General features: G+C 39.8%; 2 protein-coding genes and 1 long non-coding RNA gene across 7 annotated transcripts in view; 1 reads left to right on the forward strand and 2 right to left on the reverse strand.

Moving 5' to 3' along the window:
• Positions 1–25,929, reverse strand: part of LOC143209473 (uncharacterized) — an 85,072-nt gene that overhangs the window by 34,029 nt on the left and 25,114 nt on the right. The window lies entirely within an intron of this gene.
• Positions 10,731–24,454, forward strand: LOC143209499 (uncharacterized). Of its 3 annotated transcripts, none has more exons than XR_013009093.1 (3): positions 10,731–11,660; positions 22,163–22,271; positions 23,427–24,454. It is a non-coding gene; the product is annotated as an uncharacterized LOC143209499 (long non-coding RNA). The 3 variants fall into 3 exon arrangements; XR_013009094.1 differs by having other exon boundaries at positions 23,495–24,454; XR_013009095.1 differs by having other exon boundaries at positions 10,731–11,656.
• LOC143209481 (E3 SUMO-protein ligase ZBED1-like) lies at positions 15,539–17,958 on the reverse strand. Of its 2 annotated transcripts, XM_076425159.1 has the most exons (5): positions 17,698–17,958; positions 17,305–17,532; positions 16,403–17,205; positions 16,109–16,325; positions 15,539–16,015 (listed from the first exon to the last, which is right to left on the reverse strand). In XM_076425159.1, exons 1-5 carry the CDS (start codon positions 17,843–17,845, stop codon positions 15,675–15,677), a joined length of 1,737 nt encoding a protein of 578 aa, XP_076281274.1. In that variant the 5' UTR covers positions 17,846–17,958; the 3' UTR covers positions 15,539–15,674. The 2 variants fall into 2 exon arrangements, with proteins under 2 accessions (XP_076281274.1, XP_076281273.1); XM_076425158.1 differs by having other exon boundaries at positions 17,305–17,952.

The following is a 25,929-nucleotide window of genomic DNA, read 5'->3' on the forward strand; positions in this document are numbered from 1 at the left end:
CAAAATTGTCGATCGCTCTCATATTTGTATAATCTCAGGATTTGAAAAAACGTACTTCGTAGAAGGTCAAAATAAGACCATTTTTCTTCTATCTCGATCACCAAAGGACTGTTGTTGTCATGATTCTACATTCTTCAGATGAAATTACATAGTTACAAAATTTTTTCGAGGTTTTATACATATATTGTGTGTGTGTGTGTGTGAAGTTTGTACACCTTTAATATTTTTTTTCAATACTGTTCAACTTTTGTTCAAAACACTTTTTCCTCAGATTATCGGAGACCATTGAAAAATTGTACGACGTACGCAAAATTTTAAAGGCGACTTTTTCCGACCTTTCGCGGGCCAAATACCCCACTGCACGCTGTATAAAAATCGGAAAGGGCTGCATCTATTCGCAAACGAAATATGTACACGGCAAGAAAAATGCTTCCGCTCGTTCTCTTTACGAAGTATGCTTGATTGAACTTTCGCTGGTGCATTTGGGTCGAATAGAAGCGTGCTTACTTCCAATAAAATTCAACGTCATGATACTTTCCTCCATTTTCTCAAATGGAAAATAACTGTTTGCCTTGTTATTTCATCGATCTTTTACCACATTGTCAATTTGACACCGAGGGATAGATTCAGTTCGTGAAACGAGGGACAGACGAGGATTAACAAATCGTTTCTACTACGAAAAAATAAAGTTGCTGAAGCCATATATGTATGTATCTAATAATTTGTACTTCCAACCTCTTCCATATATTTCAAGTCAAAGGGATATCGCGATTTTTTGAAAGGAACCCTAGAACAGTTTTAAACGCACACTGCGAATGATGTATTTATATAAACGTTATACATAGTAACAATTTGTTTGTACGAGTGCAGAATTCCTAATCACATTTTCACAGTAATCTTGACGTAGACGTTCCACTGATACGATCGGTCTTATCGCAGATCGTGATTGTTGTCAATTCATAACGAGACTTGATTTGGAAAAGGAATCGAATCGGTAGGCAGAGACGCACTCTCTCGGACGAAATTGCATCGAGCGAATGACATAAACAATGGCTATTCATGCTATAATACGAGCTGGGTGATCGCATAGTCGCGTGCCATTTTATCGGGTTTTCTTTCACGATAAGGGAATACGTGATAACGGTCGCAGGAGGCTCGGCATACAGAACGGACAGTTTGATGATCGGTTATACCGTCGTTGCAGTAACAAGGTACGCGAGAACGACACCCAGATCCGTTGTCGATTATGTTTAGTCTCATTGATCAAATCCGTATGCTACACTATGAAAGCAGCTGTGTTCGTCGAGTAAAGAGGAAAAATTGGTAGTGTGCTGAACAGATTAAAACCGGCGTTACGACGAAGAAGAGATTCCGATAAGATTGTGCGAACGTTTTTATCAGGAGGTGTATTAAATCGCGTGATTATTGTTCTGCCTGCGATAATATCATTTCGTCATCTCGAACGACGCGCTCTGTGTCGAAATCCGATTTTAATACCTCGATCGAGGCAAAGCCTGATAATAGTTCACGTAATCTGCGAGAGAAACGTTGCGTATCGGCGCTGAAACTCGCGATCAGAAAAAAATAGGTAAATATTTTATTATTTCTTATCGCGATGACAAACAGTTTTCTATGTATATCTCGATTATCTTGACAAGATGACCGACGTTTCACGTAGCGGAATAAGCATTCGCAACTATGTATTGTATTCAGATCGTATTTATTACTTACGCGCTTACTAATAAAACAATGTAAACGTTTAATTTATTGATAAAACGTTCTTCGCGTTTTATATGCCACCGCTAAACAATTATGTACCTCGGATATCTACAGATGTGACATCACTCTGACATCATAGTGTCATACAACTTCGTAACTTTCGACGCAGTCCTTCGGGCAAAGAAAACAATTTCAACCACACGACACTGTTTCCGAGGAGAAGTGAATCACTATGTATTTTTAGTGTATCCGAAATTTCTTTTGGAAACACGAGAAATAAGTACGCCCCGATATTGTTCCGCCAAGTCGAACGATTTCGTGATTTTCGCGAGTTTCGTTGGAGTTTTTGGCAATTGCAACCGTCGAAAGAATTGTTCTAGCACGTTCTTATCGTGAACCTTAATCGGCGTTATCTTTCCCAGGCTGTATCAATAACAAAACCGACAAACGGATCAAACAGGCTGTTTCCTTCGCATAAACTCGCGATTCAGGACCTCGGACAATCTTGTCGCTTATAAGTAGACTGCGGATTTTATGCATTTATGACAAAAACGGGCAAGCACAATTGAAAGCAGGGGACATATTAAAAAGATTTAAAGACATCGGCGTATTGGTTTCAGCTTAATCAGATAATTAAAAGAACAAAGAAATTTTTATTTCACTCTTGTGTCTTGCAATAAAAAAAATTAAATATATTTTTTTTCTTAATGTGTTTAACCGTTTGCACTCGTGTGGTGACTTCTAGGCGCCATTAATAGTTCCATTATTCAAAATATTTGTTGCATTATTAAATAAATATGTAATATTTCAATAAACTGTGCTGAAACTATTGTATAAACTATGTATATGGTATTAAGAAAATCATATAAAATAGAAATATTTCAGGTCGGAAGTGCAATGGATAATGGGTTGAAAATATTATAACAGTGTTTTTCAATTCGTCGATCTTTTTACTGTCTCAAATTACACCTACATCATTTTTCTCATAAATGCATAAAATCCGCTGTCTACCAGTAAGTCTACTATTATTATTTTGATTAGACTGCTTGGTAATACGAGTGATAAGAAAGTTTACCCTTTGTATTAACCTGTAAAAAGGCGAGTACTATTAAGTCGGCAAGAAATTAATTTCGGTATTATAAGGGTGAAATAAAACCCAATTTGTTTTGTTCGATGTTCTTCCCTTCACAATTCCGGGCTCATAAAACTCCTGGTCCTTATCGGCAAAAAACTTATCCAAGTGCGATTTCTCAAGTACGAAAAAATTGGGTTTTATTTCACCTCAAAATACCGAAATTACTTTCTTGCCAACCCAATGTACAAACTAATCGATTTATATTTTGTCACGCTAAAATTGTATCATTGGAATCAATCTAGATGACCAATCCTGATAATAACTAGAACTATTAACAGACACCATGTGCAAGTGGTGAATGTATACGTAATGTGCACACTTCAGTAGGCTGCTATATATGTATTTCATAGGGGCAAATGATAGGGCAACTTTATCTAGCGCGACACGCTGCAAAATTATTTCCGCTTCGTCGAGACACGCGGTAGACAGGTCTGCGCTGGCGTCTTCTTTACATCGAAAAATCAGGTACAGTTTTTATCTGATTAGACACGCATTCGTTTACATTTTTTAACTGAAACAACGAATTTTGAATATTTTCGTTTATTCCTGGTTGTGCCATTATTTTGCTGGGAAGAATGGAAAACTGGTCTAAGTGATATATTTCTTATTTCGAGATATTTCAAGGAAAAGGATCTTAACACACTAAATGAATTCCATAGAATATTGAAATAACAAGCACTATCTAACCGGTCATTTTTCACAACATCGTACGAATTACATTGAATTCATTTAGTTTCAAATAATGCGATGTGAAATAATTGATGAACTCATTTCTTTAAATTTCGACTCAGATTACTTTCATAATTATGGGCACATATATGTATTCTTCGAGATATTTTTATCAACACTTTATCGTAAAAAATCAGACAAAAAGAATTACTCAATTAGAGGTCTGAAACTTCTTTATATGCTACAATGATTCCGCGAAAAGAATGAAATTGACAGACTGCGCCATTAAAAAATTAATCTTCTACAGTTATCTTGATCGTCGATGGCAATCGATTCGGAACGGAAGATTTTTACAAACGTCACGTGAATCAGAACGTTATGTTTACTATCTTGCAAAAGTGTATTATCGTTCACAGATCGTCACTGACAGAACATGAGCCCCGAGTATCTACTGTAAACGCTAAGATTTCTATCGCGGAGTACGATAATTTTTTAAATGTTAATGTTTGATAACGTGAGCTGACAGTAAATATCCGGACACACCTGGTACGTGTCATAGGGTTATCATCGGTTCAGCGATTACGTAACGGAATTTAAAGTTTCTTTAACGGAATATTTCACTGTGCTGTTCATAACCAGCGAAAAACCTACGGCTAGCCAGCTCGTCTATCTGGTCAACGGTACATACAGCATAAAATTTTTCGATTTCTATTCGAACTGTACATCACGCTAGAATTTTTGTATATTCTAAGGAAAAGTTGAACGTTGTGAAATACACTCCTGAGATAGTAATTAATACGATAGAGTATACATGAATAAATAGACCGGATATAAAAATACAACGTATTCGTTAATCAGTTCGTTGATTTGAATTGAATTGATTATAGAACTAATTTAAGCTCGTGGAATATGAAAAATACACAGCGACTACAGAAAGTTAGTTACACGTACATAGTATCTACCGGTTGTTGACAGAAATATATGTATATGTAGTTGCAAATGTAAATTATTTCCGATAAGTGTGGTATACGTTTGCATAGTTTATCCGAATACGCAGTAGAAAAATAGTGTAGGTTTCCAGACAAACCAGGTGGAAGCGGATAGAGTAAATGAGATTAAAATACGTCAAAATTTTGCATAATAATCTCAGTATTTGAAAAAACATTCTTCATAAAAGAAGTCCACTTTTCTACTACAATTCTTCATATTGCTTTAAATTACATAGGGGAAAGTTTTATTGTCATTTCAATACCTACTTCGATGCAATAAAAATATAAAAAGAAACTTCTCTAGTCCTTTTAATAAAAAATATTAAACCCTCGGCATTACGTACATTGTACATTAAAGTGCAGGGGGAGCACATTACTGCGGCACAAAAATCACTAAATAATCGAATGAATAATCAAATAAAGTACGATCGAAGCATGATACAGTAGTAATTGGTACAGTTACTCTAGGTGTGATCGCTGATAATTCCTATCAAATAACAAAGAGAGCGTTGTACTTTTCCTAGCGTAAGTCTGGCTTTGTCGGCGAGCTGCTTTACGTGCTCGAACGAGAGTCGTGTGTCTCGTGACGTCATCCGAGGCTCCGGCAACGTCGGGAACGATCGCGCGACGTTGTCGAGCCGCTCTCTATGTGCCGGAAATTCAGAGTCTCTCCCGGTTCTATGTAGATTCACGTAAACCCTGTTTGTTTCCGAAACGATTCGCTGATCGTGACGACATATCGTTACTGAGCACGCACGTCCCTTTTGTATTCACAGCTCGCGGATACGAAATTTTGCAGAAGTCCATCGGCAAACAAGAACTCGGCCGCAATTCCTCCACGAGGAGCATCATTCCCGTTCAATTGCGAAAAGCAACGCGTCGTTTTACAGCAGATAATATCATTCTGTCACGTTACAATGTATGCTAGCCGGGGAAAATCAATCCGGCGCTTCTCTACTAACCTTTTGCCGGAACACCGTCACCCGGCTACTATCCGTCTCGAAAACATCACGCTCTTCAAGGGTCCGTTGCGATATTGACCCGAGGTTGCGTTAGGTTATTTCTGTCGGGGTTCATGCACCTTTTCAGGTGAAACGTTCGAATTTCCGCGATCGCGATTCGAATTTTCCTCCCGACTGAATTCGTTAAGCATATTTATGGATGTTACATGCTGTTTCGTAGGCCGCCATTCGGGTCATGTCCTTGACCCCGTATCGATGGCCGAAACGGTTAAACGTCGTGTGCAATGCCCTGTAGAAGGTAAAAGATACACAGCGGACTCCTTTCTATGCACGCTCAAGTGGAATGTAAAGTGATACGCTTGTGGATGCATGGCGCCGTGTGCACTCCTTGTTTCGAACATATTTCAAGCCATAACATGCCGTATTTTTAAACTACTGCCTATAGGACATTTCTGCCCATAATTATGAAAATGGAAAAAGGATATTAAAGTGAATGAATTCCACAGAATGTTGAAATAACAAGCACTATCTAACGGTTCATTTGTTCACAACATCGTAAAAATTACATTGAATTCATTGCGTTCAAATTTTCACTTATTGTTAGACCACTTTCATAATAACGGGCACATTTATGTACTTTAATGTTAAACCTAACAATGTAACCCGAATTGAAGCTGTCGACGAATAAATTGAAATATGAAAAAAAGGTTTTACGTGTTCCCGTTGTATGAACTGAAATATACAAAATGTTCTAACTAAATCAGAACGACATGTCGTTGCTTACGTAATCAGATTTAGATCTGATCGGTTCAGGTTAAGGGTTCATTGCATCGAAACGAAGAAAGATCTGTTTCCTTAAATTAAAGTATGCGAACGTATGGAAACGATTGAACCTGCGGCATTCGCGTGATGGTGAATGGTCAAGCATACGGCCGATCCTTTAAATCAACCCCTGTGCCGTGTGTTTACCGTTTGAAATGGACCAAGGGAAGAGGATGTGCGCGCGATATGCGACCTAATTCAGTACCCTACTGATAACGATGACGTCACGATAGCTCGTCTACTCGTTACTAGTCACGGACGCTACGTGACACGGGACCCAACTGTAGAGATGAGCAGGGCGATAATGGTGCTACACTACATTACGTTATGCGTTACGTTACGCTGTTTTCCTCGTGACACAACACGCGGCCGGTTTGTTCTCGTACGATCGGTCCGCTGTTCGATTGCGAAGATGGCGTCGAGAAACATCCGTGTAGAGTTGGACACTACTTCAACTCCTCTATTCGTGACCCATTGCGAGTATAGTAAAATTCAGCAGAATTTAAAGAGACGAGCGAGAAGAGAACGAGTACACGTTTAAAATTTCGTATATTCAGCCTCTCGAGGTTCAGCGACGCGTCCGGTTATATCGACATACGAAAAATTCCATTAAAATCGGCGTGTTACGATTGGGTAACACCGCCCTTGTTCGACCACTTTCATAATTCTGTGAATGCAAGGAAAACCGCATTGTCTCAAAAAATTTGAATTTACCGGAATATGTACCGGAAAAAATGGTTAAAACCAATTCGAAAGGCTCAAAAAAACAATGTAATTAAATCGATATCCTATGTCAAAGCGTTAGTGATCAAAACTTTAAACGGCAATGTATCTCGAAAGTGAAAATACGCGACACGCGGCGTTCTTCCCGACAACCACAGAATTATGGGCACAATTATTTACCAGGCTCCGGCGCGGCCATTACAGTGTTTCGGTAATGGGCGTTCGGATGCAGAGCAGTCTACTGTATCGGCGAATTCTACCTCGCGCGATTCTATACGTATACATGTCCGCAGCATTGATTCGCGCTGGAAAAGTACGAGAGACATGAGAAAATGAAAGTACAGCAGTCGCTTTAGATCGATCAGCCCCAGCGAGAGAACGGACCGGTCGTCGTCTCACCATCGTTGTCCTTACGTCGGCGTCAACTCACGAGATTGCGCGATGATGTCATGTATTCGGCCGAGTTTACGCGTGTTTGTAAACAGGCAGAGGGAACGAGAGAAACAGCCCAGAAAGACGGACCATGGGCGAACAAGGGGGGCGGGGAGTAACGACGGCGATAGAGGAAAGAGGGGCGGGGGAGGAGGGTCGCTGGATGGAAAGAAAGAAAGAGAGAGAGAGAGAAAGAGTCTTGTGTCAGGCACCTTGCCGTTCCAACTGCGCAGCATCTCGCCCGGTTCTCGTACGGTTTCGTCGAGGTTCCCTACGCAGCGTCGTTCGTCTCGTTTTCTCGTATACGAGCGTGACGTCATGCTGCAAGTTTCATCGGAATAGCCGGGCGAGGAACGGGGCAGAAGGGGGACCCACGGGAAGAGGGAGGGACGTTACGTGGGGATGGAGAAAATGGGCGGGAGACGCGCGCGCAAAATATATACAGGGTGTTCGAATTGGAAGTATTTCGTAAGGACATCCTACGAACGAGATGAAGACGAAATTGGAATTTTTCGTTATCTTCCCCGAGTTTTGTTCACGACTAACGTAGCGATTAATTGTTATTTATATTTGCCGCTTGACGCGCCCGACGTACGAGCGTCGCTATCGGTGAAGGGATTTCGAATAGTTAATTTGTAAATAGAGCCTCTATACCGACATTTTCTGAGTCTTGATGTTTATCAAATTCTGATTCGAGCTACCGAAATATTTATTGCAAGCTGACACGGACACCCTGTACATACCGCCACGTATACGCGTGCGCACAGAGGGTTGCAGCGTCGTCGATGCATCGACTGTTACCTGCATACGACGGTCTGCATGCAGAGTGTACTAGCGCGGTGACATCGCTCGTGTGTAGCTGTTGGTTGGCTCGTTGGTTGGCTCGTTGGTCGACTGCTTTTGCCTCTGCCCTCCTCTCATCTACCTACTGCACCTATATCTTCGTAGCGTAACCGGTTACGCGCCGCGTGCAAAGTCCTACACATCCCCGCGCCTCCCGGCTATATCTCCTTCCTCCTTCCAGTTGCTTCTTTTCCTTTCTTTTCAGACCCATCTCTCTTCCGAACCGTTCCCAACCTCCCCCACTTCTTCTTTCTCGCTTTTCTTTTATGCATCATTCTCGCTCTTTCTGCATGCTCCGAGGTACAACCATGCGCAAACGATGCAACAGACCAGGCTAGCCACCTAGCTAGCTAGCTGATTGACTGGCTGACTGGCTGACTCGCTGACTGTGCGCGAACGCTGTAAATAACATTCGAATTATTCGAACGTCCAAACCACTCGGACTAGCTCGAATCAGAGCCGCGTCATGAGTCTACCAGGGCCTAAGCGTATTTATTGGTACATATTTCTGTTACTCGACTCTGGAAGGTGATCAACACACAAAATTATTTGAGCGTTCATTTTTCAATTCCCATAAAATATTTTTCACTATACGAACTTCGGGGTACCATGCGCAAACGATGCAACATACCAGGCTAGCCACCTAGCTAGCCGATCGACTGGCTGCTTCGCTGGCTGTGCGCGAACGCTGTAAATAACGTTCGAATTATTCGAACGTCCAAACCACTCGGACTAGCTCGAATCAGAGCCGCGTCACGAGTCTACCAGACCCTAAGCGTATTTATTGGGATCAAATATTTTTCACTATACGAACAGCTGAATTAATATTTTTACAACACCACTGTCCACCATTCATTTTCGCCGCATTCTGCACGTGTGTTCTTTTCTCGCTCGTCAGCAATACAGAGCTCGCGTGTATGCTAACTCCTCTTTTTCGACTCACAATCAGCCCGATCCCCGCGGTCATCTAGCGGGGGGCGTGCTCTTTATCCTACTCCGTCTCTGTCATGCCACGCGATTTGTTCGAACATGTAGTATTCTCTGCCACGCTACAGTTGTCTGCCTCGGTCAATATCACATCGTACTCTCCAGCTACGCGCAGTGCGCGTTAATGCCGCACGGTACGCGGTCTCGTTTTTAGAATAGGTTACATCAGTCCGGTCATGCACCCGTTATATGTATACAGAATTTACGGACCGTTTCCCTCTTGCGTTTTTCTAGCGGCTCGCCAAGATGCCTATGAAATTTTCTGTTGGCCAATTTTCATACGAATAATCATCTTCATTATGAAAATCTATAAAACAGGTTAAGTACACAGTGATTCGCACTTCGTTTCCCTCTGTAAGCAAACGAAAACCAACATTCGTGACAACATTTCGACACATACTAAAGAAAAAGTACATATGTATTTTCATTGTTTTTCTTTTTTTTCACCGAAAAGCTCACCTCGCTGCTCCACTATAAATCCATACTAACGTCGTGAGGCACAACTGGACGTTTCGAAGTATTTAGTAGAAACTAAATTGTTTTTGTTCTCATTGGCTGGCAGACTTGCGATGGCAGTAAAGGGTACACCCGCAGTAATAGGTACATGTACCTTACCAATCCTAAAACGTTAGACTGCTGCGAATCTCGTTTCTCATCATAATTACAGTTCACACCGCAGTATTAGGGACATTCCTAATGATTTTTGCACCGCAGTAATGTGTTCCTCTTTCACTTTAATGTACGTAATGCTGAGGGCTTAATTTTTTTATTAAAAAAACCAACAGAAGTTTCTTTTTATATTTTTGTTTTATCGAAGTAGGTATCGAAATAATAATAAAATTTTCCGCTATGTAATTTAAAGTAATTGAAGAACGTAGAATCTCTCATGTGAAGAACGGTCCTTTGGTAATCGCGTTAGTAGAAGAATGGTCTCATTTTTGCCTTTTGCCTGAGATTATATGAAGCTTGATAAAAAATACGTGGAATTTGTAAATTTCCCGGACTGTATAAATCCAATTGCTTTCTTGTTGTGTCGGTACAGTTGTTCTTAACGTATGTTGACATGGGTGGCCATATTGAATGCTTAGTCCGTTGTTAGTTGTCGAAAAGGTTACACGTGTTTAGGCGAGTTCAGCGATTTTTTACTTGACTTTTTTTGCTTGTTCGTGATATTTGGCCAAAAACAATACCGTTATCGTGCCTCAGCCTCCTTATTCACCGGACATGGCTCCCTGCGACTTCTTCTTATTCCGGAAACTGAAAGGAACCATGAAAGGACGACGCTATGCCAACATTGAAGAGATAAAGACCGAAAATTGCGTTCGAGAACTGCTTCGAAAATTGGAAAAAGGCGCTGGCATAAATGTATTATGTCTGAAGGGGAGTATGTACTTTGAAGGGGACAAAGTTAATATCGATGAATAAATCAAGATTTTTCGAGAAAAACTAAAATTCAGCGTTTTCTTTGATCAAACCTCGTACAAATATGAGAGCGATTGACAATTGTGTTGCTTCGCCAACGAGAATGCAATCTCATTAAATTGTACAAATTTATTCAGGACAAAATATTGATTTCGACGTATTTGAATCTCGTCCGGAAAAAATGTACTTATTACATTAACTACACATTAGCGTAAGGTTATCATTGTAATACTATGTATGTAATACAGGCTGCAGAATAACTTTTTACATACTAGAGGTTACAACTGTACAATAAAAAAAAGAAAAAAAGTGTCCGTGCTCGCGGACACTGTGGTATATTGAATACAATGGCGACAAAGTTATTAAATCAGACGTGGTCATGTTCGAGTTTCGTTTCCTTTCTTAGGTCCCCCTAATAGTTTCCGCGGGCAATGCCACCTAACCCAGACGATGGTCCGAGCGCATATTGCACCGGACGGTTAATGGCGTGATGGCGTGACATCGGCGTACACGCACGCCGAGGTGGGGCAGATGGAACCGAACCAAACCGAACAGAACGAAACGAAACGAAACGAACCGAACCGAAATGAAACGGCTCTAGAACCACCTAGAACGCGATGTCGCGTGTCCCATGCTTGCAGTCGCGTGCGTCGCGAGTATTACACGCGATCTCTCGACTAAATGCTTTGCCTCACGAACACCGCCGCTGCGTCGTTTTGCTTCTTCCCTCCCTTCTAATTCCTAACCCTTTAAACCTCTCTTAAGCCGATACTGGTGTACACGTTCCTATTACTTTACGCCGCTCGAGATTAGACGTTTATCTCGCACGGCAAACAGTTATAAATTTCATTGCGACGGGAAAACCGTGTACATACCACGACACGATTGCTTCTTGCTTTCCCGGCCAATGGCGTCCGCGATTCGATCTTTGATTTACCGCAATGGAGAGCCAAGTGAGTGAGTACCTGAGAGTATTTGCAAACTCTCGTTATCCAAACGGGGAATGACTTTACAATTTGGTAGAAAGCTTTTCACGTACACTTGTATGTTGAAAAACTTGTGCGACTCAGCTGTTCGACTCTCTTCGTCCTTCTCACGTCGCTTTGTAATTATTTCTATGTTATTGTAATTATTTTACGTACGCGTCTGCTGAGTCCTTTTTTTAACGGTACATACATGTATAATACAGGCCCGTATTTATATGAACGGTCCGCTGCGTGATATTTCTCCGAATGGTTTCTTAGTTTCTTAGTTTCTGTTGTACATTAAATGCTCCTCCTTTCGCTAATCAATTTATGCAGCAAAGTTCTCTTGTCTTTAATAGGTAGTTTCACTGCTAAATGCAATTTACAAAAATAAATCCTGGAACGTTCGAACGTTTCAACGTAGGTGTGTACTTTTAACATTACTCTGCAATACACGTGATGCAGCGTCGCGTATCTCCCGAAGGGAAAATGCACTTGTAGAATGTGAACTTGGCGGGTATGTGCGTGTCTACGTGTTCTTTTGTCAAGACTTCGTGAGAAAGCGTTCCACAATGACACGGTCATACGTGTACAGTGCAGAAACGAGTGACTCGGCGAGAGCGAACACGGCAGCGACGAATTACCTTGCCACAGTTAGTGGCAAATATAATGACATTTCGAAAAGCATTTTCTCTGGTCAGTAATATTCTATGCCTGCAGTGGCGAGTTACCCTATGGGCAACTTGGGCAAATTCCCGGGGCCCCAAGCAAAAGGAGGCCCGAACACAAACGAAGATCCAAAAGATCCAATTTCTACGTTTTTCTCATAAAGTTATTTAGTTGGGGTTGGAGGCTCCGGAATTCTACTTTGCCCAAGGCCCCAACTAGTTATGTTATAACGCGCTACTGGATGCCTGTATGTATTTAGTTCTCGTGCACAATCTTTTGGCTAAAAGCTGTACAAACGAATACAAATTGCCGCAGGAGTAACCTAAGTTTCAGCGTGAATAAGATCACGTTTCTGTGACGTCGGTCGATAACGGCTGGTCGGTTGAAGTAATTGATATACAGCAGGCATGTCAAACACGCGGCCCGACCAAAAACTTTGAAAATGTTGATGACAATTTATAGGTTTTATATACATTCCACATTCACCCTTTTGCAAGTCAATATCACCTTTCTGCAAATCAATTTCACCCTTTTGCAAATCAAATTCACCCTTTTGTAAATCAATTTCGCCCATTAAGAATATTTAAAATTAATTATTTATTTATTTTGATTAAATTTTATATTTATTTAGTCACACGTGAACAGTGTCATTACTGCGAGGGAAGACTCAATACTCAATACGCTTCAATAAATATGTACTTTCATTTCTAAAATTTATTAATCAGAAAATGCAGGGGCGGCGCGAGGCAGGTTCAGCGCGTTCGCCGGAACCCGGCCTCGCGTTTTAAAAGGCCCCGCGGTCTACGAAAACTCATCAGACATTTTGCAGGACCCCCTGTATAGTAGATTGAATATTCGGGTGTGTGTGGAAAATGCAATCGCATAATCCACTAATCGATGACAACTTGCTGCACACTGACATGAGTGCAAGATTTTCTCTCCCCTTTTTGCATTGAAATATTTCGTTGCAGCGTGTTGCATACGTTGACATTAAATGTTGACATCAAACGTTGGCACGTCTGCAACACGGGTGCGGAGGACATTAGGTGTTAAGGAAATTACCCAATTAGAAAACGCCGATTTTGATAAACTTTTTACGGAATGATGATACCATAAGCAGATGCAACACATTTTTTAAGTTAGCGTTGATTCAGTTTGAAGGCGTGACAAAAAGATAAGTATAGGATTTCAATGTGTATTCTGGCTCCGCAAAAGGTCACGCCGGAAGAGAAAATGGTCACAATGAATATCCATATCTAGTAGATATTATCTACACACAGAGTTTTCATACATTACGAAGTTACAGAATTGGTAATTGCTTTTAAATAAGTATTTGATCTACATATTTGCAGAGTAAATAAAATTTTGAATTTCTTAACAATTAATTTACATTCGATCTGATTTTTTTTACAGAAACTTACTTAAAAATACTTTATTTGTAAAAGGTTGAATTTGATTTCCAAAAGGGTGAAATTAATTTGCAGAACGGTGAAATTGAGTTGCAAAAGGGTGAAATTGATTTACAGTTTACAGAACGGTGAAATTGACTTGCAGAAGGGTGAATTTGGAGTGCATACCTGTACAACTAGAATTAATCGAAATGCAGTGTGATTCCATATTGAAACAAAAATATGAATATGGATATGGATGTTGTAATTCCACATTTTCACAATTATTTATCTGTCGACCGATTTCCGTATTTCAGCTATGTTCGGTAGCAGTGGTAGCACATATGTATATGTGTGTGTGTGCGAACCACTACATATTATCATCGTAAAAAATAATAAAACTGCGGAAAGGTCGAGATGAACAGACCAGCGTGTACAATCAATTTCAAAAATAATTACATTTCAACAAATTCAACCAAATTTTGACAATTTGATTACTGAAAAACATTGTTTCTTCAAGTTTCTTCGAAACAAAAATGAAATAGTTTTAATCAAATAAAGTAAACTTGATGTTAAGGTATATTATTAAGTGGAATCAAACACAGTCCAGTGAAATGGGTTTCTGAAAAAAACTTTATTGTAAAACGGCTAATATGTATAACTGTACCAGGTATGTTCTGCCTATACCGACTCTTTTGTCGAACTACTGATTACTACTGAACAAACTCGCGTCTCGCGATTCGATCGTCGCTTCGGCTGCTGATCGTCATTTCGACCACCGATCGTCATTTCGACCGCCGATCGTCATTTCGACCGCCGATCGTCACTTCGAGGTGACACACACCACTATACATCATACATTACAATATTACATTACAACGACATTCTTGGATCCTGAGTTTTCATTTCAGGACTGTTTTATTTCAACACTTGAAAAAAAACAAATTTTGTACGTATGATATTTTGTATGTGTCCCTTTTATTTCGAGTCTGCTTTTTTCTATTGCGGCTCTCGAATTAATTGATAATACTAAATGAGGTGGTATCCCTGATACACAGGGTGTCTCAAAAATGTTGTACTTCCTTGAAAGGAGCGACTCCATGCTTTTTATAAAAATATTGAATTATTTAATGTTCATCAAAGGGGGACAAGTGAACAGGCTTGTACAATTCAATAATCTGGAAAAGTCGTTCCTTTTTAGCCCTTGTGTAACGGATTGGGTACCCATTTACTACGTTTCTTTCAACAACTTTTAATGTTCCTCTAAAAATATTACAAAATTTTCTACCGCAGTAATCGGTACAGTTCCTCTACACGACGGGTATTAGAATGAATTATTAGCAGACCGGAGAAGGGAAGCAGTTGTGATTGAAAGCGATAAAATCGTACCCAATTTCACTTTTTAGCGAGATCTAATCGGACGTCCCGGCAGATGTTCCACCGCGTTATCGTTGTTTACCTTCATCGAAATTTTTGGTCGAACGAATTAGAGGATCTTTTTGTCGCTGCGAATTCTATCCGAGCAGCAGCTGTTCGCCGATCCCATTTGTGAGAGTGAGTCGAGGTTCGCGGATTAATATTTACAAGAATGTAGCTAATAACTAGGGGTCTGCGAGTATCCGAAATTTCGGGTTCGGGTCGGGTCAGGAAATTTATTCGTGTTCGGGTCGGGATCCCGAAAGTTTACCAAGTTCGGGTACTCGCGATTTCGCGTACCCGAAATGGCAGTCGGGTCGGGTCGAGTCGGGGTCCTGAAAGTTTGCGATATTCGGGTACTCGAAGTTAAAGTTGTATTTATATAAGTATAATGCTGTTTCATGATTTTTCAGTTCAATCTTTTATTTTTACTGACAGGTTCAGAATGATTTTTGTATTTTTGGTGTAATCGGTTATCGAACTTCGCAAGGAAACAAATATTTTAGAATACATTATGTGAAATAATAGTAATTTTATCGTAAATTTGCGTGCAGGAAGCATAATTGCTCTACATTTTCCGTTATAAGTTCTGTTCTCGTGGCTATGACAATATTTCCAGCCTCAGAAAACAATTGTTTGCTGGATACTTGCGTGGCAGGAATGCCAAGGTATTGTCTTGCTGTTTCTGCAAATATAGGTAGTCGTTCAGAATTGCATTTCCACCATTCTAATATCTCAGTGTTCCGGGGAACAGCGCTTTCTGAAAAGTAAATTTGGGTTTCTTCGTTTATGCGACGATGGAAGGACGGTATTCTTTCCGTTTCCACACTACCCAAGGCCTCGTTGAAAAATTGCTTTAATTTCGAAGGTTGTTCTATGAAACGAATTAAAGTTTAAAAAGTAGTTTTGCTGATGTAATTAAAAATAGTAAAAAGTAATTTATTTGTAAATAATATTGGGGAAATACCATCGTATTGACGTGTGGTTGACGTGCTCGGCATATTACCATATTGGTCGACATCTATTGCAATAAAGCAATTTGCCATATTTATAATTTTTTGTTTTAAACTATTTACAGCCTCCCATCTCTTTTCTCCTGGTGGTAAAAGGAGATCCTTAAACCGTGGATCTAACAACATCGCATGAACGAATATCTCGTCCTTTATAACGGGTTCAAAATGCACCTGTAAGCGAAATGTTACCTGTGGCAGGTACCTTTTAATTGATTTCGGACTCGACGAATTAAAAAAATAACAATTACCTTCAATGCGTTACACAAATAATTAGAAAATTCGATAGCTTTTTTAGTCTGCGTTTTATCTGGTTTAAGTACATTTATCAGACCAATGTACATTGGTAGATATTGAGATAGAGTTGGATATCTTTCTCCACACATTATCTCGGTAGCATCTTTTAGTGGTTGAAGAACGGTTACTATGGTTTCAGCAAGATTCCATTCATCATTATTCAAATTTTCTGCCATATGTTCTTCACATAATGTCATGGTTAATGGTTTTTGTAAAATTATTAGTCGTTGTAACATGGCATACATTGTAATCCACCGTGTGTCTACGTCTTGTATCAATTCGAGAGGTTCTTCATGAGGATTATCAGTCGACTGAATGTGTAAAAATTTCTCCGTGATAGATGTAGATCGTGAGAAAAATCCTACCAATTCTTCGCATTTTTTCCGCAGTCCTGTATATTCTGTACTTTGTTTCATTGCAGATTTAACTGCTAGCTCTAGGCAATGAGCATAGCAGGGAATTCGTTTCCAATTTTCTTGAGAGTCTATTGCTTTCACTATATTGTGACCATTATCAGTGACAAAAAATAAGGGTTTATTGAGTGTATTACTATTACTATTTAATTCCCATGTTCGTAAAGATGTAAGCAATACAGTTTCTAAGTGTTCAGCCGTATGCGATTCTGTTAATTCAGTTAAATTTAACATAAAATGACACATCTTAAAATCTTTACTTATATAATGGACTGTCAGTGATAAATAACTCTCTATAGATCGAGAGGTCCAGCCATCGGCTGTAAATGCGAAAACTAACTCTCCTATTAATTCCGTAAAAATATAGAAATTAATTAATACATGTATATTAGAATCAATCAATATAAATTAAACAGAAAATGAAAATAGCAAAAATCAGTTACCTTCTGCCAGATTCGCATGTATTTTTTTCCTAATATCGTTTTTTAAATCTTCGTACATACGAGGTATAATATTTGTCTCAAATGTTGCACTGCTTGGGATCTGATATCGTGGTTCGGCATTATTTAATAAGGACCGAAATCCGGCATCCTCAACAATAGTATACGGTTGCATATCCAAAGCCATCATCCGTGCGATTGTTTCGGTTAATTTTTTCGCACGTACAGAATCTGTACTTAAATACGTGTATTCTGTGTTTTCTTCACTAGTAATACTATCGTTTCGTAGACTTGTTACGTTTACTGCAGCTGTATCCATTACTTCGCAATGTTTGGTTTTCAAATGTCGCGTAAGACTACTAGTATTGCTATATTTAATAACAAATTCTCGCTTACACAGTAGACATTGGGCTTTAGACCGGCCAATTTTTCTGAAATGTTGCCACACGGAACTTCTATTACGATATTTTCGTAGTAGACCGTCACTTTCATCCAGCACTGTTGCCTTACTATCGACAACAAAGTCTTCACTGAAATGCGACATAAATATGTCCTTTGGCACACTTTGTTCCGTTTGAACAGTTTATACAAAATATGTTCGCTCTGTGCGACGTCTTCAAGACTACTGAATGTATCGGGACGTTTGTGTTTCTAGTAAACACTCAGGCATGTGCGGGCCGCCCGATATTCGGGTTCGGGTCGGGTCGCAGGAAGTCGGGCGAGCTCGATTCGAGTGCGCGATACTACATGACACGTCGGACGGCTCGAGCGTTTCGGGCTACCCGAGAGCATAGATTTTATAGAGATAGACTGCGCGGCCTGTACGAAGCATTGAAGCCTGTCATGGCGGCTGGTCGTATATCTATCTCACTCGCACACCGATAGTTGGTGGGGGCGCAGCGAGCCAATCAACTCTCACTTCCTACGCACTCCCCACTTTCATTAGGCGAATCTCTCCCCACCAACTCGTCAATTAGAAAGAGAGCGCCTTAGGACCACTACAGGCTCTCTCTCTCACTCTTTATACCCCGGCCGCCATGGCAGGCTTCAACGCTTCGTACAGGCCGCGCAATCTATACTTGACTCCAAATAAGAATGTACTTATTAGCCGACGAATTTAAGACTCTACTGCGCATCTGACTCTAACGGAACACGTTCATTGGCTAATCCCCCTACTCGTACTTCGCTGACCACGCAATCATTGGCTGACGCACAACGACTTGCGCAGTACAAGTACATTCTTATTTGGAGTCAAGTATATCTCTATAAGTCTATGCCCGAGAGTTTCAGGCTGTCTGAGAGTGACTCGACTTCGTCGGGTATCGCGATAACTCGCTAGCCCAAACTTGTCCGATTCTTTCCGAACCCACCCGACGAAGTCGAGTCACTCTCAGGTATGTCCCGAAATTCTCGGATAATTCGAAAATCTCGGTCCGCCCGATGTGTCATGAAGTATCGCGCGCCCGAATCTAGCCCGCCCGGCTCTCTTCGAAACCGCCCAACGATTCGGGCGCCCGAAAATCGAGCGGCCCGCACATCCCTAAACAGTACTAAACACTGCTCTTATAAGACAAGGACTCTTCGTCCGCAAACTGTTCGTATAAGAGCACTGTTTAGAAAACAGTGTATACTACAAATCGAAATATTATTATTATTGTAACCAATGATTGTTTCCAGGATTGCAAGGGTGCGGAATTCGCCTTCTCATTTCTCGATAATACAAACACGGAGTTTCTCAATAGTCAAAAACGCTAGATAAAAGATCGATCTAGGGCGCCATCTGCCTGAAAAGTCCTATATTTTATCTAGCGTTTTTGACTACTGAAAAACTCTGTATTTGTATTATCGAGAAATGAGAAGGCGAATCCCGCACCCTTGCAATCCTGGAAAATGGAGTCTACCCCCTTAATATGCACAGAGTTATTTGTCGCTGAGTTGACCACAGACTTGCCCCAACTTTAACTTCGAGTACCCGAATATTGCAAACTTCCGGGACACCGACTCGACCCGAAATCGCCGGTACCCGATACTTCATAAACTTTCGTGATCCCGACGCGAACCCGAACAAATTTCCTGACCCTTCCCGAACCCGAAATTTCGGGTAGAATTTTGTAATTTCGCGGGTTGTATTAGTTTGATTCGCGCCATTTATTTGTGTTATGTTGATAAAAATGTCTGAAAAGTATCTGTACAGTGCGGAGCACGAGAGGAAACTAGCGGGAGGTGAACGGGGCAAGAGGAACGCAAAGGCAATCTGAATGGTCAGGCTTCTTTCCCCGTTCCCTTCCCGCTAGTTTTCTCTCGTGCTCCGTACTGTACATTGGTTGTCGTATCCGATGTTTAGTCTATTATCAGCGTGTAATATCTAATGGAGGCTGCTTTGAAAATTTTTTCCGAAAAATGAAAATTCCCGTTATTTTTTTAACACGCCCACAACCTCGTACATTTTCCGTTCGGAAAAAGACCGAGCCGGCAGACCTTTACATCAGAGCTAGACTACTCTTCCTAAATAAAAAGGTAAGACCAAAAAAAAACTGTTGCACGTTCACAACAAACAGTCATTATCGTGGTAAAAAGCAATGCCTCGTGTTACAATATCAGACAGACGTCACCGATGCAACACGTGTACCAATGAACCGTAAATAGTTGATCTTGCCGTCGATCGAGGAAAAAAGTGGTCTAGACCAGCTGGAGATAGAGATAGAGATATAGATAGAGATAGAGATATATAGAGATAGAGATAGACGTGCTGCATCGGTGACATGTGTCTGATATTGATACACGAGGGATTGCTAATTACCACGATATTGATGTTTTTTTGTGAACGTGCAACAGTTTTTTTTTTGGTCTTACCTTTTTATCTAGTAAGAGTACGACAACCAATGTACAGTGCGGACCACGAGACAAAACTAGCGGGAAGGGAACGGGGAAAGAAACTTGTCCATTCAGATTGTCTTTGCGTTCCTCTTGCCCCGTTCCCTTCCCGCTCGTTTTCTCTCGTGCTCCGCACTGTACAGATACTTTTCAGACATGTTTATCAACACAACAAAAAATAAATGGCGTAAATCGGACTAATACAACCCGCGAAATTACAAAATTCTACCCGAAATTTCGGATTCGGGCAATGTTTGGGTAATCGAAGTTAAAGTTGGGGCAAGTCTGCGGTCAAGTCTGTTTGTAAGGTTGTAATAATATTTCGGTTTGAACTGAAAAATCATAAAAAACAGCATTATACATACTTATATAAATACAACTTTAACTTCGAGTACCCGAATATTGCAAACTTTCCGAAATTTCGGGTACCCGGGCGCCCCTAATATCTAACGACGAAGCTGGTCATATCAGGCGAGAAATGACTACGTAGGAAGAATACATAATCGCATCACGTTTTCGCTATTCCATTCTTACACGTGACCGCGCATACTCTCTCGTCCGCCGCCGCTGCATACAGCCAAGACGCGTACATACTACGTGCATGGTCGCCGTCACGTGTCCAACAAGAACGAAAAAAAACAGATAGGAAAAGATGCAATCGTTATATTTGTCCGTCTGACGAGAACGGCCCGAAGGACGTACAATCTTTCCGTATCCGGTCGCGAAAATTACCGTTTCATGTTAGGACGTTCGAAGAGGGCGTAGCTGTCGTTAGATGAATCACGCTAGCTTTATAGGTTATGTTCGCAAACAAGGCGAGGCTGGCGCCAAACAATCTTGCCCATACAAGGAATGGAGCGTTCCGTTTCAATCCAATCAGCCAGTATAATCATTAGACGTTTCGCATTCGAACGTTATATTTATAAGTAGACAGCGGATTTTACGCATTTATCAGCAGTGGTTCAAGTCAAGTGGAGGCCCCAAGCGGTAAAAATTTTGGGGTCCTCAAACTCAAGTTAGAAATAGAAGTTGTTTTAGTAGCCTAAAACGTTCGTGGTATCAAAAATAAGCATAATTCACAATTGAAAAGTGAAGAAGTTGTTTTAATTTAGAGTAAATAAATTAAATTTTTTGTAATGAGGTCTTATGGTATCCCGGGGCCCCATGCGGCCGCTTAGTCCGCTTACCGTTAAATCCGCCACTGTTTATCAGAAAAATCGGTAGGTGTAATTTAACCTTCGATTACTCGGTATTAACCGGTTATATGGAACTTTACGTCGCGTATATAAATTTTTATCCAACGTAATAACTACTTTAAAATGGGAAATATAAATATTGCTACATAGTATGGTCAACACCGTTTTTCACGCTTGGAACGATGTAAATGTAAAGGTTTGAGATTGTAAATACTATACGTGAGTGATTAAAAGTTCAAAATACTGTTATATCAGTTTCAACCTATTGAACAGATTAACCCTTAGCACTCGAATGGTGACTCTCAGGCGCCAACTAAGAATTGCTGTACCATTCAAAATATTCAAAATATTGTTTACATCATTAAATATATCGGTATCTAAATCAATTACTAAACATTTAGGTATGGTACGAGGTATTATACCAATTTCATATCATAACATTTGAAAAATCATATGCAATGGAAATATTCTAGGTCGGAAAAAATCTTTAATTTTCAAGTTGAAATAAAAAAGAAAGTATATTTACGTTTCATGTAATTTAGTTGGAGAAACATTTATGAGAATTTTTCATATAAATGCGTATACAGGATGACACAAATATACATATTGTACCCCATCGAGTTGGAGGGGGGGGGGGGGGGGGAGGGTGTTAGTGAGGTTATTTGAAGTAACTTTTTCTTTTGTGAAAATATTTTCTGTTGTATGTATGTATATGTACTTATAAGATAATAGTGTTCTCCTCTAAGTGTTCCCCTCTTCTCTACTAAATACGTGATCGATTCTCCTTATAGGGGGGATAATGTGACGTCACGTAACGTAAACCCTCGTGCCACCGATATGCGTCTCGTGCAAAGAGTCGCGAGAGGAGAATCTGATGGTGGAAGGGGAAGCGCACAGACTGTAAGTACGCCGGCAACATTTCGTACGTTCGACTTCTCTCAGAGCTATCGTTTATCGGCCGGTGTCACGTAAACGTGATTTCAAATATTTTTTCGTCGGTTTTACATTAGAATAATTTAAACAAAAATATTCCTTCATGATAAGCTGAACCATACATTTCATTGCACTTTACAACGACGGTTTTGTTAATTTCCGAGCGGCAAGTTTACATATACAGCTGATCACAAAAATATTGAGACAAAATTGCAATAGAAAATACTGGAAGTTGCATTTCACAACTTTTTTATGTGGGCCTATATTGAAAATTTCGTCAAAACCGGTGGACATTGCAATGAGCTACAAACGTTTGAAGATGGTGAAAATTGCAATTTTTCACGATCTTCGGCCTGCAACTGCAATAAATCTCAGGATTCTGACATCTTTCAATCCCTGTTGTTTTTCCCCGCATCAACCGATTTCGATGATACTTTTACAGTGCATATAATTGACACAGATCTACAAAGTGTAATACTTTTTAAATTTTCAATATAGGCCTACATAAAAAGGTTAAAAATGCAACTTTTAGTATTTTTTCTACAATTCCGATCTATTGCAATTTTAGAAAAAATTTCTTTTCACATTCTGTAGTAAACTAATTTTCTCTTGTCCCAAAGCTCTTGCTTTGTCCCAATGTTGAGGTCTTGAGTGTCCCAATATTTTGCGACCGATTGTACGTCTTTATGCAAATCTATGTTAAATTACGATGCCAGAACATTTCGCGAGTGACTCGTATAAAACAAGTGTCTATGAAATATCGATGTCGTCACCACAATTCGCAGAAAAAAATATTTTTGCATTCTTTAAATGTTCTTGTTGTTGTATATCCACGCTACCTAGTCGTTTTTCTGATAAATATCAAATCCCGAATACAGCGGAAGGAATAGATAAATATTTTGTGTGTGCCAGTAACAAACTGTGTGCCCATAATTATGAAAGTGGTCTAAGTTCCTTGTTTCGAGATATTTCAAGGAAAAGGATCTTAACACTAAATGAATTCCATAGAATGTTGAAATATCTAACGGTTCATTTTTCACAATATCGTAAGAATTACATTGAATCCATTTAGTTTCAAATAATGTGATGTGAAATAACTGATAAACTAATCTTTTTTTTTAGTATAATTTGACTTGGACCAATTTCATAATTATGGGCACATATAGCGAATTGTCGAGTACTTTCTTCAGTGTAGCGGATCCGAACCGTACACCAGGATATACGGTGTGGCTGGCGGGACGAGGCCGGATCATCGAATGAAACCAGAAACGACGCGTGAATTGTAAGCTTACTCTAGCGGGCGTTAGACATAGCTAGTAACCCACATTTATGATAGACCGCTTTTATAACGCTTTCTCGAGTAAAGGTAGCCATCTGCTGGGGCACCTGACTCGATTCACCTGCCACAGGTATGTACTTACGTACACGGACTGGCTGGCGGGCGTCCGCCTGGCGATGTCAGGTGTTTCTTCGGCCGGCTTAACGGCGCGGCGCGTCGAAACAAAGAAGAGGGTGCGAGAGCCGAACTGACGTGTTTTCTCTTTTCCCTCTCTCTCCCTCTTTTTCTCTCTCTCTCTCTCACTCTCTCTCTCTCTCTCTCCTGTCCATCGGCTATCTGATGAAGATCGAGACCGGATAATCTGCCATCCGACTTTAAATTTCGCTCACACAGCTTTTCACCGGCAACAAGAAATCGATCGAGTTCAGTCGATTATTTTCACGACTCTTCAATCTTCGGTCGTGTTCGACACTTTTGCCACTATCATTTGCTCGTAAGTCTTTTCACGAGTACAACGTTCAACTGAATAATCGTCATATATGCATATTTCCATTCGATGGATTAAATGCAATTCCATTAGAAAATATAAAAGCAAGTCAATAAACATATACATTTAGGAGCAAAACTAATCACACATACTTTAATTCAGAATAGCTTTATCATGAATGGACCAAACGACTTCAATTTCTCTGTAAGGCTAGATGAATTAGTTTAGTAAATGACATTTAAACAACATTTTGAAAAAATGCATTGGGCGGAATTGTGAAAAACAATAGTAAAAACTGATTTTTACGACTTTATTACCTGGGCCAGTAACGAAAATTTAAAAGATGCGTTTGGTCAACTGGTCAACTGGTATAAATTATGTACGCTCCCCGAAAATTTCATTGAAATTGGTCAATTGGTTTACGAGTTATAAACGATAAAAAGTGGTAAAAAGGCAAAAATCTTGAAAAATTGCAATTTTTACCACTTTTTATCGTTTATAACTCGTAAACCGATTAACCAATTTCAATGAAATGTTCGGAGCGTATGTAATTTATACAAGTCGTGACCAGTTGACCAAACACATCTTTTAAATTTTCTTTATAGCCCCAGCTAAAAAGGTCGTAAAAATCAGTTTTTACTATTGTTTTTCACAATTCCGCCCATTGCATTTTTTCAACGTATTTTTTAATTGTCATTTACTAAACTAATTCATCTAGCCTTACAGAGAAATTGAAGTCGTTTGCCCCATTCATAAAAAAGTTATTCTGATTTAAATTGTATGTGATCAGTTTTGCTCCCAACTGTGTGTACAGTGGGTGTACAAAGTGTTCGTACAGCTTTAAAAACGAATAACTTTTCTAAAAATCGACTAAACAGCTTGAGTATTTCTGAGACGTTAGAAGCATTAGGTTACTAGCTAATGTGTCAATAATTTTTTTTAGTTGTTATTGATCACAATTGCGAAGGAAAAAGTATGGTAGAGGTGACGATCTTTAAACTTTTTACTTGTTCCTGCAATGAAAATTTAGAAGGTGGCTTTGGTAGGCTAAGTAAGTTATGTACATGTAGAAAGTAACATCGAAATCGATCATGGTTGAAAATAGCAAAATTGTAAGAATTAATATAATTTCAAAGATTTTTACATCTTACAATGCCCATAGCTTTTCATGCGTCGACCGTGTTGAATAAAACTTTCTACTGGTAAACTAATCCTCTTCTAACGTCTGAAAAAAAAACTAAAGCTGTCGGGTCCAATAATGAAGAAGTTATTCGTATTTAAAAGCTGTACGAATACTTTGTACACCCACTGTACATTTTCGGAGATAATTTATCATTTTGGATATACGGACGCCTACGGACAATTATGTGTTGTGTATGTATATGTTTAAAGAAACCGGTTCTCTCGGGTGAAATCAATCAAACCATTTTTTGATATTGCCATACACAATAACGCGTCGAATCAGTGTGGACCATACTTGGTATCCGAGAGTTTATCGGGTAATATCAGAGGCCAATGAGCAGTTCACGCGTAAAAGCGCAGCTTTCGCTCTCGGAGATAAATATTTATGTCACCTCGAGATGCTCCGAGGCTGTCGTCCATTTTAATTTCTTCGCGGAAATGTACACAAGCCATGGTTTCGCGGCTGATGAAACGGTCGGGCTCCCCGTCCGTATCGGTCATTCTAAGGAACATGTAACTGGCTCAAAACGTATAACTGTTGTTTGATCTCTTGCGAAATTATTCATGCAATTTTCAGCATGTGCATAACTAACATAGATCTACAAAACAAATTTTTCAAATTTTCATTGAGGGCCCAAATAAAAAAGTTTTAAAAAGTCCCTTTTTTATTTTTGCAT

The sequence above is a fragment of the Lasioglossum baleicum genome, chromosome 6 (genome assembly GCF_051020765.1).
Source record: "Lasioglossum baleicum chromosome 6, iyLasBale1, whole genome shotgun sequence".
Lineage (NCBI taxonomy): Eukaryota > Metazoa > Arthropoda > Insecta > Hymenoptera > Halictidae > Lasioglossum > Lasioglossum baleicum.

Bases quoted from the DNA above. Each gene is read 5' to 3' on its own strand.
- LOC143209481 (XM_076425158.1), bottom strand. From the start codon at position 17,845: ATGTCGCATTTCAGTGAAGACTTTGTTGTCGATAGTAAGGCAACAGTG. The intron at 17,206-17,304 runs GTAACTGATTTT...CGGAATTAATAG, and splicing joins ACATGCGAATCTGGCAGAAG to GAGAGTTAGTTTTCGCATTT. The intron at 16,016-16,108 runs GTATTTCCCCAA...TTCGTTTCATAG, and splicing joins AACCACACGTCAATACGATG to AACAACCTTCGAAATTAAAG.